Source organism: Triticum aestivum, chromosome 6A (genome assembly GCF_018294505.1).
Source record: "Triticum aestivum cultivar Chinese Spring chromosome 6A, IWGSC CS RefSeq v2.1, whole genome shotgun sequence".
Classification (NCBI taxonomy): Eukaryota; Viridiplantae; Streptophyta; class Magnoliopsida; order Poales; family Poaceae; genus Triticum; species Triticum aestivum.
In genome coordinates, this window is record NC_057809.1 from 606,004,351 (window position 1) to 606,023,620 (window position 19,270).

At 43.8% G+C, this 19,270-nt stretch overlaps 2 protein-coding genes across 2 annotated transcripts; both read left to right on the forward strand.

The window, feature by feature from the left end:
- Positions 1-11,108: 11,108 nt before the first annotated feature.
- Positions 11,109-12,204, forward strand: LOC123131324 (uncharacterized). The gene has a single exon (XM_044551020.1). The coding sequence runs from the start codon at positions 11,176-11,178 to the stop codon at positions 12,022-12,024; it is 849 nt and encodes a 282-aa protein (XP_044406955.1). The 5' UTR covers positions 11,109-11,175; the 3' UTR covers positions 12,025-12,204.
- Positions 12,205-17,548: 5,344 nt separating this feature from the next.
- Positions 17,549-18,541, forward strand: LOC123131325 (probable nicotianamine synthase 4). The gene has a single exon (XM_044551021.1). The coding sequence runs from the start codon at positions 17,549-17,551 to the stop codon at positions 18,539-18,541; it is 993 nt and encodes a 330-aa protein (XP_044406956.1).
- The last annotated feature ends 729 nt before the right edge of the window (positions 18,542-19,270 follow it).

The window sequence follows — 19,270 nt, forward strand, 5'->3', positions numbered from 1 at the left end:
CTGTATATAAAGGAGCAAGGGGGAAGGTGCGGCCGGCCAGGAGGGGCGTGCTACGTCTTGAGCTTGCGTTGGTTTTCCCCGAAGAGGAAGGGATGATGCAGCAGAGTAGCGTAAGTATTTCCCTCAGTTTTTTGAGAACCAAGGTATCAATCCAGTAGGAGGCCACGCTCAAGTCCCTCGTACCTGCACAAAACGATAGCTACTCGCAACCAACGCGATTAGGGGTTGTCAATCCTTCACGGTCACTTACGAGAGTGAGATCTGATAGATATAATATTTTTGGTATAAAGATGCAAAGTAAAAAGTAAGAGCAAAGTAAAAAAGCAAAGAAATATTAAAGTGATGGAGATTGATATGATGAGAATCGACCCGGGGGCCATAGGTTTCACTAGTGGCTTCTCTCAAGAGCATAAGTATTCTACGGTGGGTGAACAAATTACTGTTGAGCAATTGACGGAATTGGGCATAGTTATAAGAATATCTAGGCATGATCATGTATATAGGCATCACGTCCGTGACAAGTAGATCGAAACGATTCTGCATCTACTACTATTACTCCACTCATCGACCGCTATCCAGCATGCATCTAGAGTATTAAGTTAAAAACAGAGTAACGCTTTAAGCAAGATGACATGATGTAGAGAGATAAATTCATGCAATATGAAATAAACCCAATCTTGTTATCCTCGATGGCAAGGATACAATACGTGCCTTGCTGCCCCTTCTGTCACTGGGTAAGGACACCGCAAGATCGAACCCAAAGTTAAGCACTTCTCCCATGGCAAGAACTACCAATCTAGTTGGCCAAACCAAACGGATAATTCAAAGAGACTTGCAAAGATAACCAATCATACATAAAAGAATTCAGAGAAGATTCAAATATTATTCATAGATAGACTGGATCATAAACCCACAATTCATCGGTCTCAACAAACACACCGCAAAAATAAGATTACATCGAATAGATCTCCAGGCGCGCCCTCCACCCTCTCTCATGGAGATCTATTCGATGTAATCTTCTTTTTGCGGTGTGTTTGTTGAGACCGATGAATTGTGGGTTTATGATCCAGCCTATCTATGAATAATATTTTAATCTTCTCTGAATTCTTTTATGTATGATTGGTTATCTTTGCAAGTCTCTTCGAATTATCAGTTTGGTTTGGCCTACTAGATTGCTTTTTCTTGCCATGAGAGAAGTGCTTAGCTTTGGGTTCGATCTTGCGGTGTCCTTTCCCAGTGACAGAAGGGGCAGCAAGGCACGTATTTTATTGTTGCCATCGAGGATAACAAGATGGGGTTTTTATCATATTGCATGAAACTATCCCTCTACATCATGTCATCTTGCTTAAGGCATTACTCTGTTTTTAACTTAATACTCTAGATGCATGCTGGATAGCGGTCGATGAGTGGAGTAATAGTAGTAGATGCAGGCAGGAGTCGGTCTACTTGTCTCGGACGTGATGCCTATATACATGATCATACCTAGATATTCTCATAACTATGCTCAATTCCGTCAATTGCTCAACAGTAATTTGTTCACCCACCGTAGAATACTTATGCTCTTGAGAGAAGCCACTAGTGAAACCTATGGCCCCCGGGCCTCTTTCTCATCATATCAATCTCCATCACTTTATTATTGCTTTGCTTTTTTACTTTGCCTTTTACTTTTCACTTTGCATCTCTATACCAAAAATACCAAAAATATTATTTATCATCTCTATCAAATCTCACTTTCGTAAGTGACCGTGAAGGGATTGACAACCCCTAAGTGCGTTGTTTGCGTTGAGCTATTGTTTTTGTGTAGGTACGAGAGACTCGCGCGTAGCCTCCTACTGGATTGATACCTTGGTTCTCAAAAACTGAGGGAAATACTTACGCTACTTTGCTGCATCATCCTCTCCTCTTCGGGGAAGTCCAACGCAGTGCTCACGAGGTAGCAAGAAGAATTTCTGGCGCCGTTGCCGGGGAGTCTGCGCAAAAGTCAACATACCAAGTACCCATCACAATCCCTATCTCCCGCATTACATTATTTGCCATTTGCCTCTCGTTTTCCTCTCCCCCACTTCACCCTTGCCGTTTTATTCGCCCTCTCTCTCTCTATCCTCCCTCTCTTTCTCTATTTGCCTCTTTTTGCCCGTTTGCCTTTTGTTTGCTCGTGTGTTGGATTGCTTGTTTATCGCGATGGCTCAAGGTAATACTAAATTGTGTGACTTCACCAATACCAACAACAATGATTTCCTTAGCACTCTGATTGCTCCTCTTACTGATGCTGAATCTTGTGAAATTCATACTGTTTTGCTGAATCTTGTCATGAAAGATCCGTTCTCCGGCCTTCCTAGTGAAGATTCCGCTACCCATCTAAATAGCTTCGTTAATTTGTGTGACATGCAAAAGAAGAAAGATGTGGATAATGATATTGTTAAATTGAAGCTATTTCCTTTTTCGCTTAGAGATCGTGCTAAAGCTTGGTTTTCGTCTTTGCCTAAAAATAGTATTGATTCATGGAACAAGTGCAAAGATGCTTTTATCTCTAAGTATTTTCCTCCCGCTAAGGTCATCTCTCTTAGAAACGATATTATGAATTTTAAGCAACTTGATCATGAACATGTTGCACAAGCTTGGGATAGAATGAAATTAATGATACGTAATTGCCCTACTCATGGTTTAAATTTGTGGATGATTATACAAAAAATTTATGCCGGATTGAATTTTGCTTCTAGAAATCTTTTAGATTCGGCCGCGGGAGGCACTTTTATGGAAATCACTTTAGGAAAAGCTACTAAACTCCTAGATAATTATGGTTAATTATTCTCAATGGAATACTGAAAGATCTACTAAAAAGGTGCATGCGATAGAAGAAATTAATGTTTTGAATGGAAAGATGGATGAACTTATGAAATTATTTTCTAATAAGATTATTTCTTCTGATCCTAATGATGTGCCCTTGTCTACTTTGATTGAGAATAATAATGAACCTATGGATGTGAATTTTGTTGGTAGGAACAATTTTGGTAACAACGCGTATAGAGGAAATTTCAACCCTAGGCCTTATCCTAGTAATCCCTCTAATAATTATGGTAATTCCTAAAAAAATTCTTTTGGAAATTATAATAAGATGCCCTCTAATTTTGAATTTAATATTAAATAATTTATTACTTCGCAAAAGAATTTTAATGCTTTGATTGAAGAAAAAGTGCTTAAGATTGATGATTTGGCTAGGAACGTTGATAGAATTGCTCTTGATATTGATTCTTTGAAACTTAGATCTATTCCACCTAAGCATGATATCAATGAGTCTCTCAAAGCCATGATAATTTCCATTGACAAGTGCAAGGAAAGAACCGCTAGGACGCGTGCTATGAAAGATGCCTTTATTAAAGCGTGTTCTTCTAGTTCCTATGAAAATAAAGATGAAGATCTAAAAGTTATTGATGTGTCCCCTATTAAATATTTGTTTTGCAATATGAATCTTGATAATGATGGGACTGAATATGATCCACCTTCACCTAGAAGGCGTTCTAAAAATTCGGAGTATTTAGATCTTGATGGTGAAATTGATAAAAGTGGGATTAAAAGAAATAAAACCCTAGATGATGCTAGACCCACTGTATTGGATTTCAAGGAATTTAATTATGAAAATTGCTCTTTGATTGTTTGTATTTCCTTGTTGCAATCCGTGCTAAATTCTCCTCATGCTTATAGTCAAAATAAAGCCTTTACCGAACATATTGTTGTTGCCTTGATGCAATCTTATGAAAAAAAATTGAGTTGAAAGTTTATATCCCTAGAAAACTTTATGATGAGTGGGAACCTACTATTAAAATTAAAATTAAAGATTATGAGTTTTATGCTTTGTGTGATTTCGGTGCTAGTGTCTCTACTATTCCCAAAACTTTGTGTGATTTGCTAGATTTCCGTAATTTTGATGATTGCTCTCTAAACTTGCATCTTGCAGATTCCACTATTAAGAAACCTATGGGAAGAATTAATGATGTTCTTATTGTTGCAAATATGAATTATGTGCCCGTAGATTTTATCGTTCTTGATATAGATTGCAATCCTTCTTTCCCTATTATTCTCGGTAGACCTTTCCTTAGAACGGTTGGTGCAATTATTGATGTGAAGGAAGGGAATATTAGATTCCAATTTCCATTAAAAAAGGGCATGGAACACTTCCCTAGAATGAAAATAAAATTACCATACGAATCTATCATGAGAGCCACTTATGGATTGCCTACCAAAGATGGCAATACCTAGATCTATTCTTGCTTATTATGCCTAGCTAGGGGCGTTAAACGATATCGCTTGTTGGGAGGCAACCCAATTTTATTTTTATTCCTTGCTTTTTTCTCCTGTTTAGTAATTAATAAATTATTTATCCTCTGTTTTGGTTGTGTTTTTTGTGCTTAATTAGTGTTTGTGCCAAGTAGAACCGTTGGGAAGACTTGGGGAAAGTCTTGTTGAACTTGTTGTAAAAGACAGAAACTTTAGCGATCACGAGAACTGCTGTCATTTTTATTTGGAGAGTGATATTTAGTTAATTCTTTTTGAAGATGATTAATATATAAATTCCTCACGTCCAGCAATTTATTTTAGAATTTTTGGGGTTCCAGATCTTGCGCTAGCTACAGATTACTACAGACTATTCTGTTTTTGACAGATTCTGTTTTCCGTGTGTTGTTTGCTTATTTTGATGAATCTATGGCTAATAAAATAGTTAATGAACCATATAGAAGTTGGAATACAGTAGGTATAACACCCATATAAATAAAGAATGAGTTCATTACAGTACCTTGAAGTGGTCTTTTGTTTTCTTTCTCTAACGGAGCTCACGAGTTTTCTACTTTAAGTTTTGTGTTGTGAAGTTTTCAAGTTTTGAGTGAATTCTTTTGATGGATTATGGAACAAGGAGTGGCAAGATCCTAAGCTTTGGGATGCCCATGGAACCCCCAAGATAATCTAAGGACACCTAAAAGCCAAAGCTTGGTGATGCCCTGGAAGGCATCCCCTCTTTCGTCTACTTCTATTGGTAACTTTACTTGGAGCTATATTTTTATTCACCACATGATATGCGTTTTGCTTGGAGCGTCTTTTATGATTTGATTCTTTGCTTTTTAGTATACCACAATCATCCTTGCTGTACACACCTTTTGAGAGAGCCATACATAATTTGGAATTTGATAGAATACTCTATGTGCTTCACTTATATCTTTTGAGTTATATAATTTTGCTCAGGTGCTTCACTTATATCTTTTAGAGCACGGTGGTGGATTTGTTTTATAGAAACTATTGATCTCTCATGCTTCACTTAGATTATTTTGAGAGTCTTAATAGCATGGTAATTTGCTTAATAATAATATGCTTGGTATTCAAGATTTGTAAAACTTTATTTTGAGTGCGTTGAATACTAAGAAAAAAATTGATGCTTGATAATTGTTTTGAGATATGAGGATGGTGATATTAGAGTCATGCTAGTTGAGTAGTTGTGAATTTGAAAAATGCTTGTGTTAAAGTTTGTGATTCCCGTAGCATGCACGTATGGTGAACCGTTATGTGATGAAGTCGGAGCATGATTTATTTATTGATTTTCTTCCTTATGAGTGGCGGTCGGGGACGAGCGATGGTCTTTTCCTACCAATCTATCCCCCTAGGAGCATGCGCGTAATACTTTGCTTTGATAACTTCTAGATTTTTGCAATAAGTACATGAGTTCTTTATGACTAATGTTGAGTCCATGGATTATACACACTTTCCTTCCTTCCACCATTGCTAGCCTCTCTAATACCGCGCACTTTCGCCGGTATCATACACCCACCAAATACCTTCCTCAAAACAGCCACCATACCTACCTATCATGGCATTTCCATAGCCATTCCGATATATATTGCCATGCAACTTTCCACCGTCCCGTTCATTATGACACGCTCCATCATTGTCATATTGCTAGAATGATCATGTAGTTGACATCGTATTTGTGGCAAAGCCACCGTTCATAATTCTTTCATACATGTCACTCTTGATTCATTGCATATCCCGGTACACCGCCGGAGGCATTCATATAGAGTCATATTTTGTTCTAAGTATTGAGTGGTAATTGTTGAGTTGTAAGAAAAAGAAAAAGTGTGATGATCATCATTTTTAGAGCATTGTCCCAAGTGAGGAAAGGATGATGGAGACTATGATTCCCCCACAAGTCGGGATGAGACTCCGGACGAAAAAAAGAAGAAGAAAAAGAGGCCATAAAAAAGAGAAGGCCCAAAAAAATGAGAGAAAAAGAGAGAAGGGACAATGTTACTATCCTTTTACCACACTTGTGCTTCAAAGTAGCACCATGATCTTCATGATAGAGAGTCTCTCATTCTGTCACTTTCATATACTAGTGGGAATTTTTCATTATAGAACTTGGCTTGTATATTCCAATGATGGACTTCCTCAAAATGCCCTAGGTCTTCGTGAGCAAGCGAGTTGGATGCACACCCACTTAGTTTTTTTTGTTGATCTTTCATATACTTATAGATCTAGTGCATCTGTTGCATGTCAATCCCTACTCACTCACATTGATATCTATTGATGGGAATCTCCATAGCTCGTTGATACGCCTAGTTGATGTGAGACTATCTTCCCCTCTTTTTGTCTTCTCCACAACCACCATTCTATTCCACATATAGTGATATATCCATGGCTCACGCTCATGTATTGCGTGAAGATCGAAAAAGTTTTGAAAATGTCAAAGGTATGAAACAATTGCTTGGCTTGTCATCGGGGTTGTGCATGATTTAAATACTTTGTGTGGTGAAGATAGAGCATAGCCAGACTATATGATTTTGTAGGGATAGCTTTCTTTGACCATGTTATTTTGAGAAGACATAATTGCTTTGTTAGTATGCTTGAAGTATTATTATTTTTATGTCAACATGAACTTTTGTCTTGAATCTTTTGAATCTGAATATTCATATCACAATTAAGAAGATTTACATTGAAATTATGCCAAGTAGCACTCCGCATCAAAAATTCTGTTTTTATCATTTACCTACTCGAGGACGAGCAGGAATTAAGCTTGGGGATGCTTGATATGTCTCCAACGTATCTATAATTTTTGATTGCTCCATGCTATATTATCTACTGTTTTGGACATTATTGGGCTTTATTATCCACTTTTATATTATTTTTGGACTAACCTATTAACCGAAGGCCCAGCCCGGAATTGCTATTTTCTGCCTGTTTTAGGGTTTCGAAGAAAAGGAATATCAAACGGAGTCCAAACGGAATGAAACCTTCGGGAACGTGATTTTCTCACTGAATACAACTCAGGAGACTTGGACCCTACATCAAGCCAATTAACAGGAGGCCACGAGGTAGGGGGCGCGCCTGCCCCCCCCCCCCCAGGCGCGCCCTCCACCCTCGTGGGCCCCCTGTTGCTCCACCGACGTACTTCTTCCTCCTATATATATCCACGTACCCCCAAACGATCAGATACGGAGCCAAAAACCTAATTCCACCGCCACAACTTTCTGTATCCACGAGATCACATCTTGGGGCCTGTTCCGGAGCTCCGCCGGAGGGGGCATCAATCACGGAGGGCTTCTACATCATCATCCAAGCCCCTCCGATGAAGTGTGAGTAGTTTACTTCAGACCTACGGGTCCATAGTTAGTAGCTAGATGGCTTCTTCTCTCTTTTTGGATCTCAATACAATGTTCTCCCCCTCTCTCGTGGAGATCTATTTGATGTAATCTTCTTTTTGCGGTGTGTTTGTTGAGACCGATGAATTGTGGGTTTATGATCCAGTCTATCTATGAATAATATTTGAATCTTCTCTGAATTCTTTTATGTATGATTGGTTATCTTTGCAAGTCTCTTCGAATTATCAGTTTGGTTTGGACTACTAGATTGGTTTTTCTTGCCATGAGAGAAGTGCTTGGGTTCGATCTTGCGGTGTCCTTTCCTAGTGACAGAAGGGGCAGCAAGGCACGTATTGTATTGTTGCCATCGAGGATAACAAGATGGGGTTTTTATCATATTGCATGAAATTATCCCTCTACATCATGTCATCTTTCTTAAGGTGTTACTCTGTTTTTAACTTAATACTCTAGATGCATGCTGGATAGTGGTCTACTTGTCTCGGACGTGATGCCTATATACATGATCATACCTAGATATTCTCATAACTATGCTCAATTCTGTCAATTGCTCAACAGTAATTTGTTCACCCACCGTAGAACTTATGCTCTTGAGAGAAGCCACTAGTGAAACCTATGGCCCCCGGGTCTCTTTCTCATCATATCAATCTCCATCACTTTATTATCACTTTGCCTTTTTACTTTGGCTTTTACTTTTCACTTTGCATCTTTATACCAAAAATACCAAAAATATTATTTATCATCTCTATCAGATCTCACTTTCGTAAGTGACCGTGAAGGGATTGACAACCCCTAAGCGCATTGGTTGCATTGAGCTATTGTTTATGTGTAGGTATGAGGGACTCGCGCATAGCCTCCTACTGGATTGATACCTTGGTTCTCAAAAACTGAGGGAAATACTTACGCTACTTTGCTACATCATCGTCTCCTCTTAGGGGAAATCCAACGCAGTGCTCAAGAGGTAGCAGTAGCACATAAAGTGTTCCTCCGGTAAACGGGAGTTGCATAATCTCATAGTCATAGGAACATGTATAAGTCATGAAGAAAGCAATAGCAACATACTAAACGATCGAGTGCTAAGCTAACGGAATGGGTCAAGTCAATCACATCATTCTCCTAATGATGTGATTCCGTTAATCAAATGACAACTCATGTCAATGGCTAGGAAACATAACCATCTTTGATCAACGAGCTAGTCAAGTAGAGGCATACTAGTGACACTCTGTTTGTCTATGTATTCACACAAGTATTATGTTTCTGGTTAATACAATTCTAGCATGAATAATAAACATTTATCATGATATAAGGAAATAAATAATAACTTTATTATTGCCTCTAGGGCATATTTCCTTCAAAAATATCAAATCCAAAATTTTGAAGCTAGTTTAAAAATATTATCATGTTTATATGCTAAAGTTATGGTCCAATAGGAATATGCTATCCTTAACAAGATTTGACTTTTTTGTTTAACTAGTTGTTGATCAAGAGTGGCACACCTGACACGTTGAGCATGGTCCAATTGTTGCATCATAAGAAAGGTGCATGAGATGCGTTTCGCAACAAGGCGGTCCTTGATAGAGGCAGGGAGAGAAAACCAGCAAGATCTAAATTGTCGAGAGATAGTTTTTTCAACCATATCTCGTGCATGGATCCATCTCATGTGGTTGCTTTGAGATTGGTACTACTTTTCGGTTGTTGTCAAAATTTATCTTGTTTCATAATGTTTTGTTCGGGTTCCTCGCCCAAAAAATTGTTTTGTTCGGGTTTTTCTTTCCTGGTTTTAAAGTGTATCGTCATATTTCATTGTGTACCGGTGAAAAACAATGCATTTGTGTCAGATCGGAGTTGCTGATTCACAATGTAATATTATGTTACACTTTGAAACAAGTGGGGAGGGGGGAGGGGCGAAACTAATGTAACATTTGAAATCAAGACAAAATTTAACAAAAAGAAGTTGAATCGTAAAGCAACCACGAATGGTGGATTCACGCATGTATGATAAGACTATCATTTCTGTGTTAAAAAAGGGAAACGTTTCAGAACGGCGCGCCAGCCGAACGATTCGGTCGGTCGCTCGCCCACGCAGACGCCACGCAGCACAAGGGCCCGCACGCAATCGTCTTTTCCCTATCCTCTCCTCCACACACATCTCATCCACGCAAGCTTTGTCTCTGGATTTCTCTTCCCCATCTCCATCTCCGCGGACTTCTCTGCCTTTCTCCTTGTCCTGCCTCCGGCGAGCGTCGTGGCTTCTCTGGCGAGGACAACACGGCACGGCGGGGACAAAGGAGGTAGCACGCTGGGGAGCTGAAATCGGTGGATGGAAAAGCTACATCCGGCTACGCGTGAGCTGCAATTTCTCTCCCCTGTCTCTATCTCCGCGGACCTCTCTACCTCTCTCCTCGTCCTGCATTCGGCGAGGGCCGCGGCTTCTCCGACGAGGACAACACGGGAGGATGGGGGCAAAGGAGGAAGCACGCCGGGAAGCTGAAAACGGTGGACAGAAAAGCTACAACCGTCCACCAAAAAAGCTACAACCATCCACCAAAAGAGCTGGAACCAGGCAAGGGGAGCTGCAAACCATGGCCACAAGAGCTGGAACCGCAGCCTAGCGGAGCTGCAACAGCGGTCCAGTGGAGCTGCAAGGCGACCCCCTGCGGCTGGGATGTTGCAACTGTTGTCCGGCGAGCTGAAACCGCGGTGCAGTGGAGCTGCAAAGGAAGGGGGGCGACCTCTTGATTTTTGGGATGATGCACCCGTGGACCGGCGGAGCGAGATTGGTGCTGGAACCAGTCCGACGGAGCGCCGGCGACGCTACTCCCCGGAGTTGCGGTGGTCACCACCGGTAGTGCGGGAACTTTCCATCAAGGATGCTGGAAACGCCCGGCGAAAAAGCTGCAACCAGTCGAGGGCGACAGGAGCGCGACGCCACGGGCGCAAGGGCAAGCGCGGAGTCATGGCTAGTCAGCAAGGGGAGGAAGCAGGAGACCTGGGGGAGCTGTCGAGAAGAAGAAGAAGACGAGCGCACGAGAAGACGAGGGAAGGAATCATGCGGTGTAGATGCGCGCATCGTGCGGCTAGGGGCTGACCGGCCGAACGATTCGGCCGGCGCACCGGCGCGTGCGCCTATTGTTGCCCTAAAAAAAGACTATCATTTCTCAGATTGTCGATCCAATGGGCCTGGAAATTTTGAAACGCCACCAAATAGACGAACGTGAAACGGGCACTCCGAGAAGGAAAAATAAATAGAAATCCACTCAAAAAAAGAGAAAGAAATAGAAATGGAAATTTTTAAATGGTAATAACGCTATCACAGCACACGTTCCAAATTTGATCGCGCCAGAAACATGCGAAATTTAAACGCCGTAGCTGTAGCCAACCCTTGCCCGCGACGGATCCACCCTAAACTTGGACGTGTCTCCCTTAAATCTCGCGTCCTCCTCTCCGCAACCCACACCGACCAACCAGCCTCGCTCCGCTCGTTGCCATTGTTTCTCCCATGATAGTCTGGGCGTCCTGATATATCTCCTGCCCGATGTCGGCGATAGTGGGGCACGACGACGGCTCGCCGCCGTCCCCGCTCCACCTGCTGGAGGTCACGGTCATCTCCGCGCAGGACCTGCACCGGCGCCACCGGCTCAGCCACCGGGTGCGCGCGTACGCCGTGGCGTGGATCGACGGCACGCGGAAGCTGCGCACGGAGGTCGACCTCGCCGGCGGGGCCGACCCGACGTGGAACGACCGGTTCCTCTTCCGCGTGGACGCCGGGTTCCTCAAGTCGGAGACCGCCGCCGTCGTCGTCGAGGTGCGCGCGACCCGGAGGTTTGGCTCTGATGTTGTCCTTGGACGCACGGGGATCGTGGTGAGCACCTTCGTGCGCGTGCACTCGTCCAGGCTCACTGCTGCTCCTGCGGTGGCGGTGGCGCCCACCGGCCGGCAGGTGGCGGCGCTGCAGCTCAGGCGCCCGCGGTCGCTCCGGCCGCAGGGCGTGCTCAACGTGGCGGTGACGCTGCTGGGCGCCGCCCAGGCGCGCGCCGTGGCGCCCATCTACCACATGCCGGGGTCCCCGGACGCGTTCGCCATGAAGGACCTCGTGGCGATGAGGCCGGCGCCGTTCCTGTACGAGATCACGGAGGAGGGCGCGGCCGAGGAGAGGGGTCTGGAGTACTACGCGCGCCGCCAGCGGCCGTTGGTTGAGCACTCCGGGCCGCTGGACCCGAGGGGCGCCGCCATCGAGCAGAGCAAGCTGGCCATGAAGCTGGAGAAGTGGAGGGTGGATCTGTCCCCGGACCACGGGGATCATGACGGTCGCGGCGGCGGCAAGTCAGGGAGGTGGCTGCGCAGGACCTCCTGCTTCGGCCGCCAGGAGAGCTGGGAAAGGTAACCGGTGATCAATCAATCAAAGCGGCCGGGTGGCATGGCTGGCAGGATGTGGGTAGTACAAGAGAGGTCGATTGCTTGCCAAATAAGTTCTTTTTTGCTCGCTATGAACAGTTTAATTTGTTGGTTTATTCTTATCACATCGTGTAGCACAAATAGCAAGAGGAAGAAATTTATTTTAGACCCTCGAATTACTTCAAATTAACTTTCGACCACAAAGAAAGTAAACCACCCACATCCCTTCTCCGAATCGGAATCGATTTGCCAACATAGTTCAGGGAAAGACATGATCGTTGTAGGTAGGCTCCAACTTATAGAAGCCAATATGTTTATTTAATTGATATTGGTTCTCTAATAATTAGAAAGGTACACTAGATTATAGTCCTTCCACCCGTTTCGGTCATCTCCCTTCAGCCTCCCACATAATATGTCCATTTTCCTCTCTCCTTGTTTAGCCTTACATATTAGATGAGAATTTAGTAGGTTCTGGCGCCGAAACTTCACCATCCTGAAACAAGAACCGCAACAACTTCCTAGCCCTCTCAGAGCTCAGGCACATCCGGCCGTCCATTCCGGTAGCTTGTGCCCATTATGGTGGTGAGTTCTCTAACTCATAGGGGTGATTTGGTACCATCCATTGCCATCATCTCTACCCATTCCATCTTTTCCATTAAAAATTCATGACTTGTGTTCTTATGCTCCATTAACATTCATTTGAGGTTCTTGTTGAGAATGCCAATAACATGGTTCTTTTAGCTATGTTTGTTGGTGCCTCCTTTCTTTTATTTTTTGCAAATTTGTCCATTATAGGGCCTTATTCATGATAGACGAACTCCTTCACGTTTTAAATATGATGTGGATGTGATACAACCCTGCCCCACCATATCAATGCAAGTCCCTAAGTTCTCCCACGATGAACCTGCCAACACCTATTTTCCTTAGACCTCTCCACTTGACATTACCAAGGATAGTTTGCTACCAAATGCATGGACCCTTTCTTGCTTAGGTGTATAGGAGTAAGCATGATAGAGGTGGCACGTAGATGCACAATCAAGCGTCCAGAACTACCAGACTTGGCACAATGCTTCTCAAGCGCCAAGCACATTTGATACTATCGAACAAAGCCTCAAGAACAACAAGACCCACCCCCAAAACCATTGAGCCGAGCAGAGTGTGCTCTCGATGGCAAGCTACTTCTAGAACTTGAAAGAACCATGTCCTTGACACTACCAAACACAAAACATGCCTCGGAGACTACATGCGTTGAGGACTATCGGGGTTAACCATTCGGTAGTACCAGACTTCGTTGCCTGCGTACGACCACCATGTGGCTCCACTGGATTGTAAGTTGCCTTTGGCATACTAAACGTAGGTTATGAGGATATAGACAATAAATACCCCTTCATCCCATCCTTAGGATTAGACCATGACTATCTCCTCCAAGTTTATGCGGTGCTCGCTGGGAGCAGTCTGAGGCCCTTTCCCACGAGTGGGTGACTACATCATGGGCCCATCTAAATGCTGGTTGAAACACTCTTGTGCGCACACTGCCTTATCCATCCGATCCTCTCCAATAGCTTCCTATAACCAACGACAGCGGCGGCTACACGAATAGCGAGGAGGATGGCGCACCCCGTGCTTCGTTGCATCTGCCTGTTGCACGCCATCGGCCCACCAACCTCATCTAGCTAGCCCTTGATATGTCGTCGCCGCTCTGGACTTTATGTCATTCTGACTACTAGCTTCTCTCGAGGCCACCACACGCTTCTACACACTGGGCACGCATGATGTGCTTGACCTTGCTACCACTCATGGTTCTTGCTCCTTTGTTTTTCAATCTCAGAGCCCGCGTCATTGTCAACTGAATTCCCGCGGTCTATGAGTCGGCGCGTGCCCTCAATGCTTTGCTTCTACACCATGGCCCCCCTATTCTATCAATCATTGCTCGCTTTGCTCTTTGTTGTTGTCAGCAACCAGAAAGGGAAGGACTTGTGTTATATCCATCTCTTATCCCCTACCATGGAGGATCTCCACACGATGAGGGCCTCCCGAGTGCAGCTTGTGGCACGTGAGGCCGGAGGAGGGCGATCAGTGGCTGAAGACGGAGGCAGCTTGGTCCTGCTCACTGACCATGGCGGCCCAACCCAGCCTTGCGTCACCACCAATTGCGACTTGGGTATTCAATTCAACCACATCCCTTTTCTCCCTCAATGTCAAACTCCTTCCTCTGCCGATAATCATTAACATGGGACCTTGGTACCTCACGAACTGTGGTGTCACATTCAGTGTGTTGTCCAGCTATTGTTCTCGTGATGGGTACCCCCTAGTAGATGCTTCTACGTGGACGGGAAGGGCCTCTAAACGCTCCATAGGATCAAGGGAACAACATCAACATCCACCAATTCTTAGATGTTGACCTTGCACCTGTCTTTAGCCAACAATGTATTCATTTGTATGCCTGCCTCCATTCTTGGATGATTGCAGCGAGCTAGAAATTGAACATATCCTTCATCTTAGTTTGGATTATTTGTTATCCGTCGAGGGAATCAGATAAAGACAAAGGTAATCGTGTGCATGTTTTATTGTCTTCTCCCTTTTGATATAATAAGGTTGTAATATGCTTGATCTTAGGAATGTGTGTCCTAGTCTCATTGTTTTAGAAATTGTGCATGCTGCTTTTGCACAAGATTTCGGTAAATTTACATTTTATAGTATTGCCTATCATCATTTTTGTGTGGTTCATTGTACATGTAGTTGACTGTAGAAGCTATTCAGGTGTGAGGTCACTGTTGATGGAATAGCACCAAACCAAACCATGTGTCTGTTATCATGTTGTGAATGCACCTGGTAATCAATTGCACATGGTGATACTTATATGTTTATTAACAATGCTTGTGCTAGTGAGACTACGTGCAGATATCTTCTTTGCTCTGTACATAGAGTGATGACTACGATAGAAGTTGAGCCTATGGTTCAAAAAATAGAGAGAAAACAATCCCTGCCCATCAGATTGGAGTTGGATGCTCAAGGCACTTAAGTGGGTACATTAGTGGGGAGTAACTTATACTAGTATGTTACTAGTCTGTGTTACTACCTCTATAGTGGGTAGTAACATATATGTAGTGTCATGCACCACTTCATTTATTACTTTGTATTAGTATTTTACATTGGGAACCGCTATGTGATGGTAACATATTAGGCTGGCCATAGTGGGGGTAACATAAGTAGTATCATATACTTGGGACTCGTAACATGCTTACGTGGCAGGGGATTAAACAAGAGAGAGAAGATCATAGTAACATAGGTAGATACCGTAACATAATAAATATGATGTTACTATGTGTCTTGCATGGCAATAAACGAGACCATCTATGATACTACTTTATGATACTATGCACTATGGATATAGTATCATACACTACTATCATATGCATGATACTAGTATATGTTACTCCCCACTATGACCAGCCTTATGTTACTCTATTTGTCTCTCCATCCTCTTTAATTACTTGCAACATCACTTTTTTTGCTTATGTGGCATTCATGTTCCTATATTACTTCCACCACTAGCCTTACGACTCCCGACCCCATCCACCCACTATAGTTCTTTTATGAAAATCCTTCATTCAGAATGTCATTTAAATTAAAAACGGGAGGATCTCCATCCCAAACATAAAAGGAACTAGAATCAAAAGCATTTCTAGCTAGTTTATACGCCACTTTATTGACTTCCCTTAGGCAATGATGAATAGAGATTGTGCCAAGGCTCTGAACCACCTCACTGTAGTTATATATAAAACATAACATTTGCAATAACCACATCAAGTATTATGTACACTCCAATTGTTATGCCAACGACCTTTCACAGATGTGTGCATAGTGACGATGTCCCTTATCCTCTTACTTAAAAAGAATGAATCTTAATTTGCACATGTATATCTTTCATATCTAAATAGCTAGCCCCCACTAACATATTTCTCTCAACATACAACATGTCATCTCATCATTCAACATGCATAGAAAAAGGCTCACAAAACATGCAACTATGTATATTAAAAATCCACTTCAACATGCAAACATGCATGCATGTACAATTCCATTCTAATATGACATTTAAATGAAATTATTATATACTTTCAAAAACTATTATTTCAAATATTCATGTTCCATATAACCAAAACTTCATTGAAATATTGCAAAACATTCCTGCAACAATGTGCGGAGCACCATCTGGTTTTATAAAATGTTGTACCTATATATCTGAGAAAAGTATACTTTTCGTCTCTTAATTCCCCGGTAAAATAAAATGATAGGACCATTTAGTTACGTACATCCCATGCCCAAGATCAGCGCCACGTGGGCTAGGCCACCTAAAGTCACATCCGGAGGTCGCAACCATTGGCTTGAAGTAAGTTCGATTGCATATTGAAAGAATGAAGTGAATTTGGTTTCTAACGGCGGCATTTTTCTTGTTACATATGAGCTTAGCTTTGGCGGCAATATCGATCAATCTACCGGGTAGTAATCATCATAATCGTGCATTCTTAAAAAGTTGATCCCAATTCTTTTAACATGCAAAGTGTCCACCTCAACATCCCACTAAGCCATGCATTTAAGTCTTATGTCCCACTAAGCCAATTAAAATCAGCCACATAAGCGAGTCATGCATTTAACTTATAAATTACAATTATTTTTAATTGCATTAGTCTATGCATGTAAGCTGCCACATCTTACATTCATGTTATCATGTAACTCCGAAGTTTTTATTCTACTTTTAAACACTTTTTTTATTAATTTTTAAGCTCACTTCAACGTCCTACTAAGTCATGCATTTAAGTCTTCTCCCCCACTAAGTCATGCAAAATCAACCACATAAGCAAGTCATGCATTTAACTTATAAATTACAATTGTTTTCAATTGCATTAGTCTATGCATGTAACACTGCCACGTCATACATTCATATTAGTCATTCTTCACATTTTTTTAAATGACATTTTTAACTGTAATTCAAAAGTTTTTATTTTACTTTTAGACTCTTTCTTCTATTGATTTTCAAGCTTATACTTTCTTTTCATTAGATATAGTTATTTTTAGCAACATTTATACATTTTTTTAATAAAGTTACCGCAACAACGCGTGGGGCATTATCTAGTTAAAGCAATTTATGTACCGGAAATAGACAATGGGCCTCGGGTCCCATTACACCCAAAATGAAAGAAAATATTAGAAAGTTCAAAAAGAGTCAAAAATTCCTTAATCTTTTTGGAATCAAACATGATCAAGCATTACACTCTTGTGAATTTTTTTGTGAAGGACTAGCTTCGATCGACTCCACGGCCAAGAAAACAAATTTGAGATTACAAAAGGCATGAATAGTAACTTATGTATAGTGTCGAGTTTGTTTGTTTGTTCTCCCAGAATATTTATGTATAGTGCTCTAACGGCAGCTACACTACATATACCCCGTACCGCTCGTTCCATAGCTCATCAAGCAACTCGATCGGCCACTCCACTAAGAACACATTAAAATGGACGCCCAGAACAAGGAGGTGGACGCCCTGGTCCAGAAGATCACCGGCCTCCACGCCGCCATCGCCAAGCTGCCCTCGCTCAGCCCGTGCCCCGCCGTCGACGCGCTCTTCACCGACCTCGTCACCGCGTGCGTCCCCCCGAGCCCCGTGGACGTGACCGAGCTCGGCCCGGAGGCGCAGGCGATGCGCGAGGGCCTCATCCGCCTCTGCTCCGAGGCCGAGGGGAAGCTGGAGGCGCACTACTCCGACATGCTCGCCGCCTTCGACAACCCGCTCGACCACCTCGGCGTCTTCCCTTACTACAGCAACTACATCAACCTCAGCAAGCTGGAGTACGAGCTCCTGTCGCGCTACGTGCCCGGCGGCATCGCCCCGGCCCGTGTCGCCTTCATCGGCTCCGGCCCGCTGCCGTTCAGCTCCTACGTCCTCGCCGCGCGCCACCTGCCCGACACGGTGTTCGACAACTACGACCTGTGCGGCGCGGCCAACGCCCGCGCGAGCAGGCTGTTCCGCGCGGACAGGGACGTGGGCGCCCGCATGTCGTTCCACACCGCCGACGTCGCGGACCTCACCGACGTGCTCGCTACGTATGATGTCGTCTTCCTGGCCGCGCTCGTGGGCATGGCGGCCGAGGACAAGGCCAAGGTGATCGCGCACCTTGGCGCGCACATGGCGGACGGGGCGGCCCTCGTCGTGCGCAGCGCGCACGGGGCGCGTGGGTTCCTGTACCCGATCGTCGATCCCCAGGACATCGGCCGAGGCGGGTTCGAGGTGCTCGCCGTGTGTCACCCAGACGACGACGTGGTGAACTCCGTCATCATCGCGCAAAAGACCAACGACGTGCATGAGTATGGACTTGGCAACGGGCGTGGTGGACGGTACGCGCGGGGCACGGTGCCGGTGGTCAGCCCGCCCTGCAGGTTCGGCGAGATGGTGGCGGACGTGACCCAGAAGAGAGAGGAGTTTGCCAACGCGGAACTGGCCTTCTGATCGCTGTGAGGTCATCGTCCGTACCCGGCTGCTAAATTGCTTGCAATCGTACAGTACGTGGTAATTTTCCTACTCCCGCTAGTGCTATCTATGTATGCATTTCAATTAGTGTGTTGTTTGTACCCAATAATGTCGGTGTGGTGTTTACACGTGCATGTCTTGTACACTCAGTCTCCGAAAGGCAGGGTAGATCAGGATAGTGTGCAATGGAACATTATGTGTTGTTGTAGGTGTATGAGTTGGGAATAAGATGATTTTCGTTCACAAATACCCCCCCCCCCCCCCCTCCCCGGTCCCATAATGTTAGCTCACAAAAACGCCTTACAGTGTGGGATGGAGGGAGTACGATGTAATCATTGTCTTATTCATTGCCAGTTGTCCACTGCTCCGCATAACGCACACACATGCGACGGTGACATGTTTCGACGATGCAGAACATCACTAGTAGGAAGTGAGTGACGAGCCAGCCTCCATGTGAAAATTTTCAGTTTTGAAGGAACTTGCAAGCCCCAAATTGATGACCATCCTTTTGATTCACCGCTGGACATCTCCTCGGCCTCATCTAGCCAATCTTCCCTTCCCATCTTCATCTTGTGGATCAAATTGTAGGCTGATTTTACTGAGAAACGCCTCTTCGGATCGCCCGACCATGCCCAAACGTCATCCACATGTCTTGTACAGAGGGAGATCTTCAGGATTGCCTCCGCATCGGCTGAAATAAAAACTTGA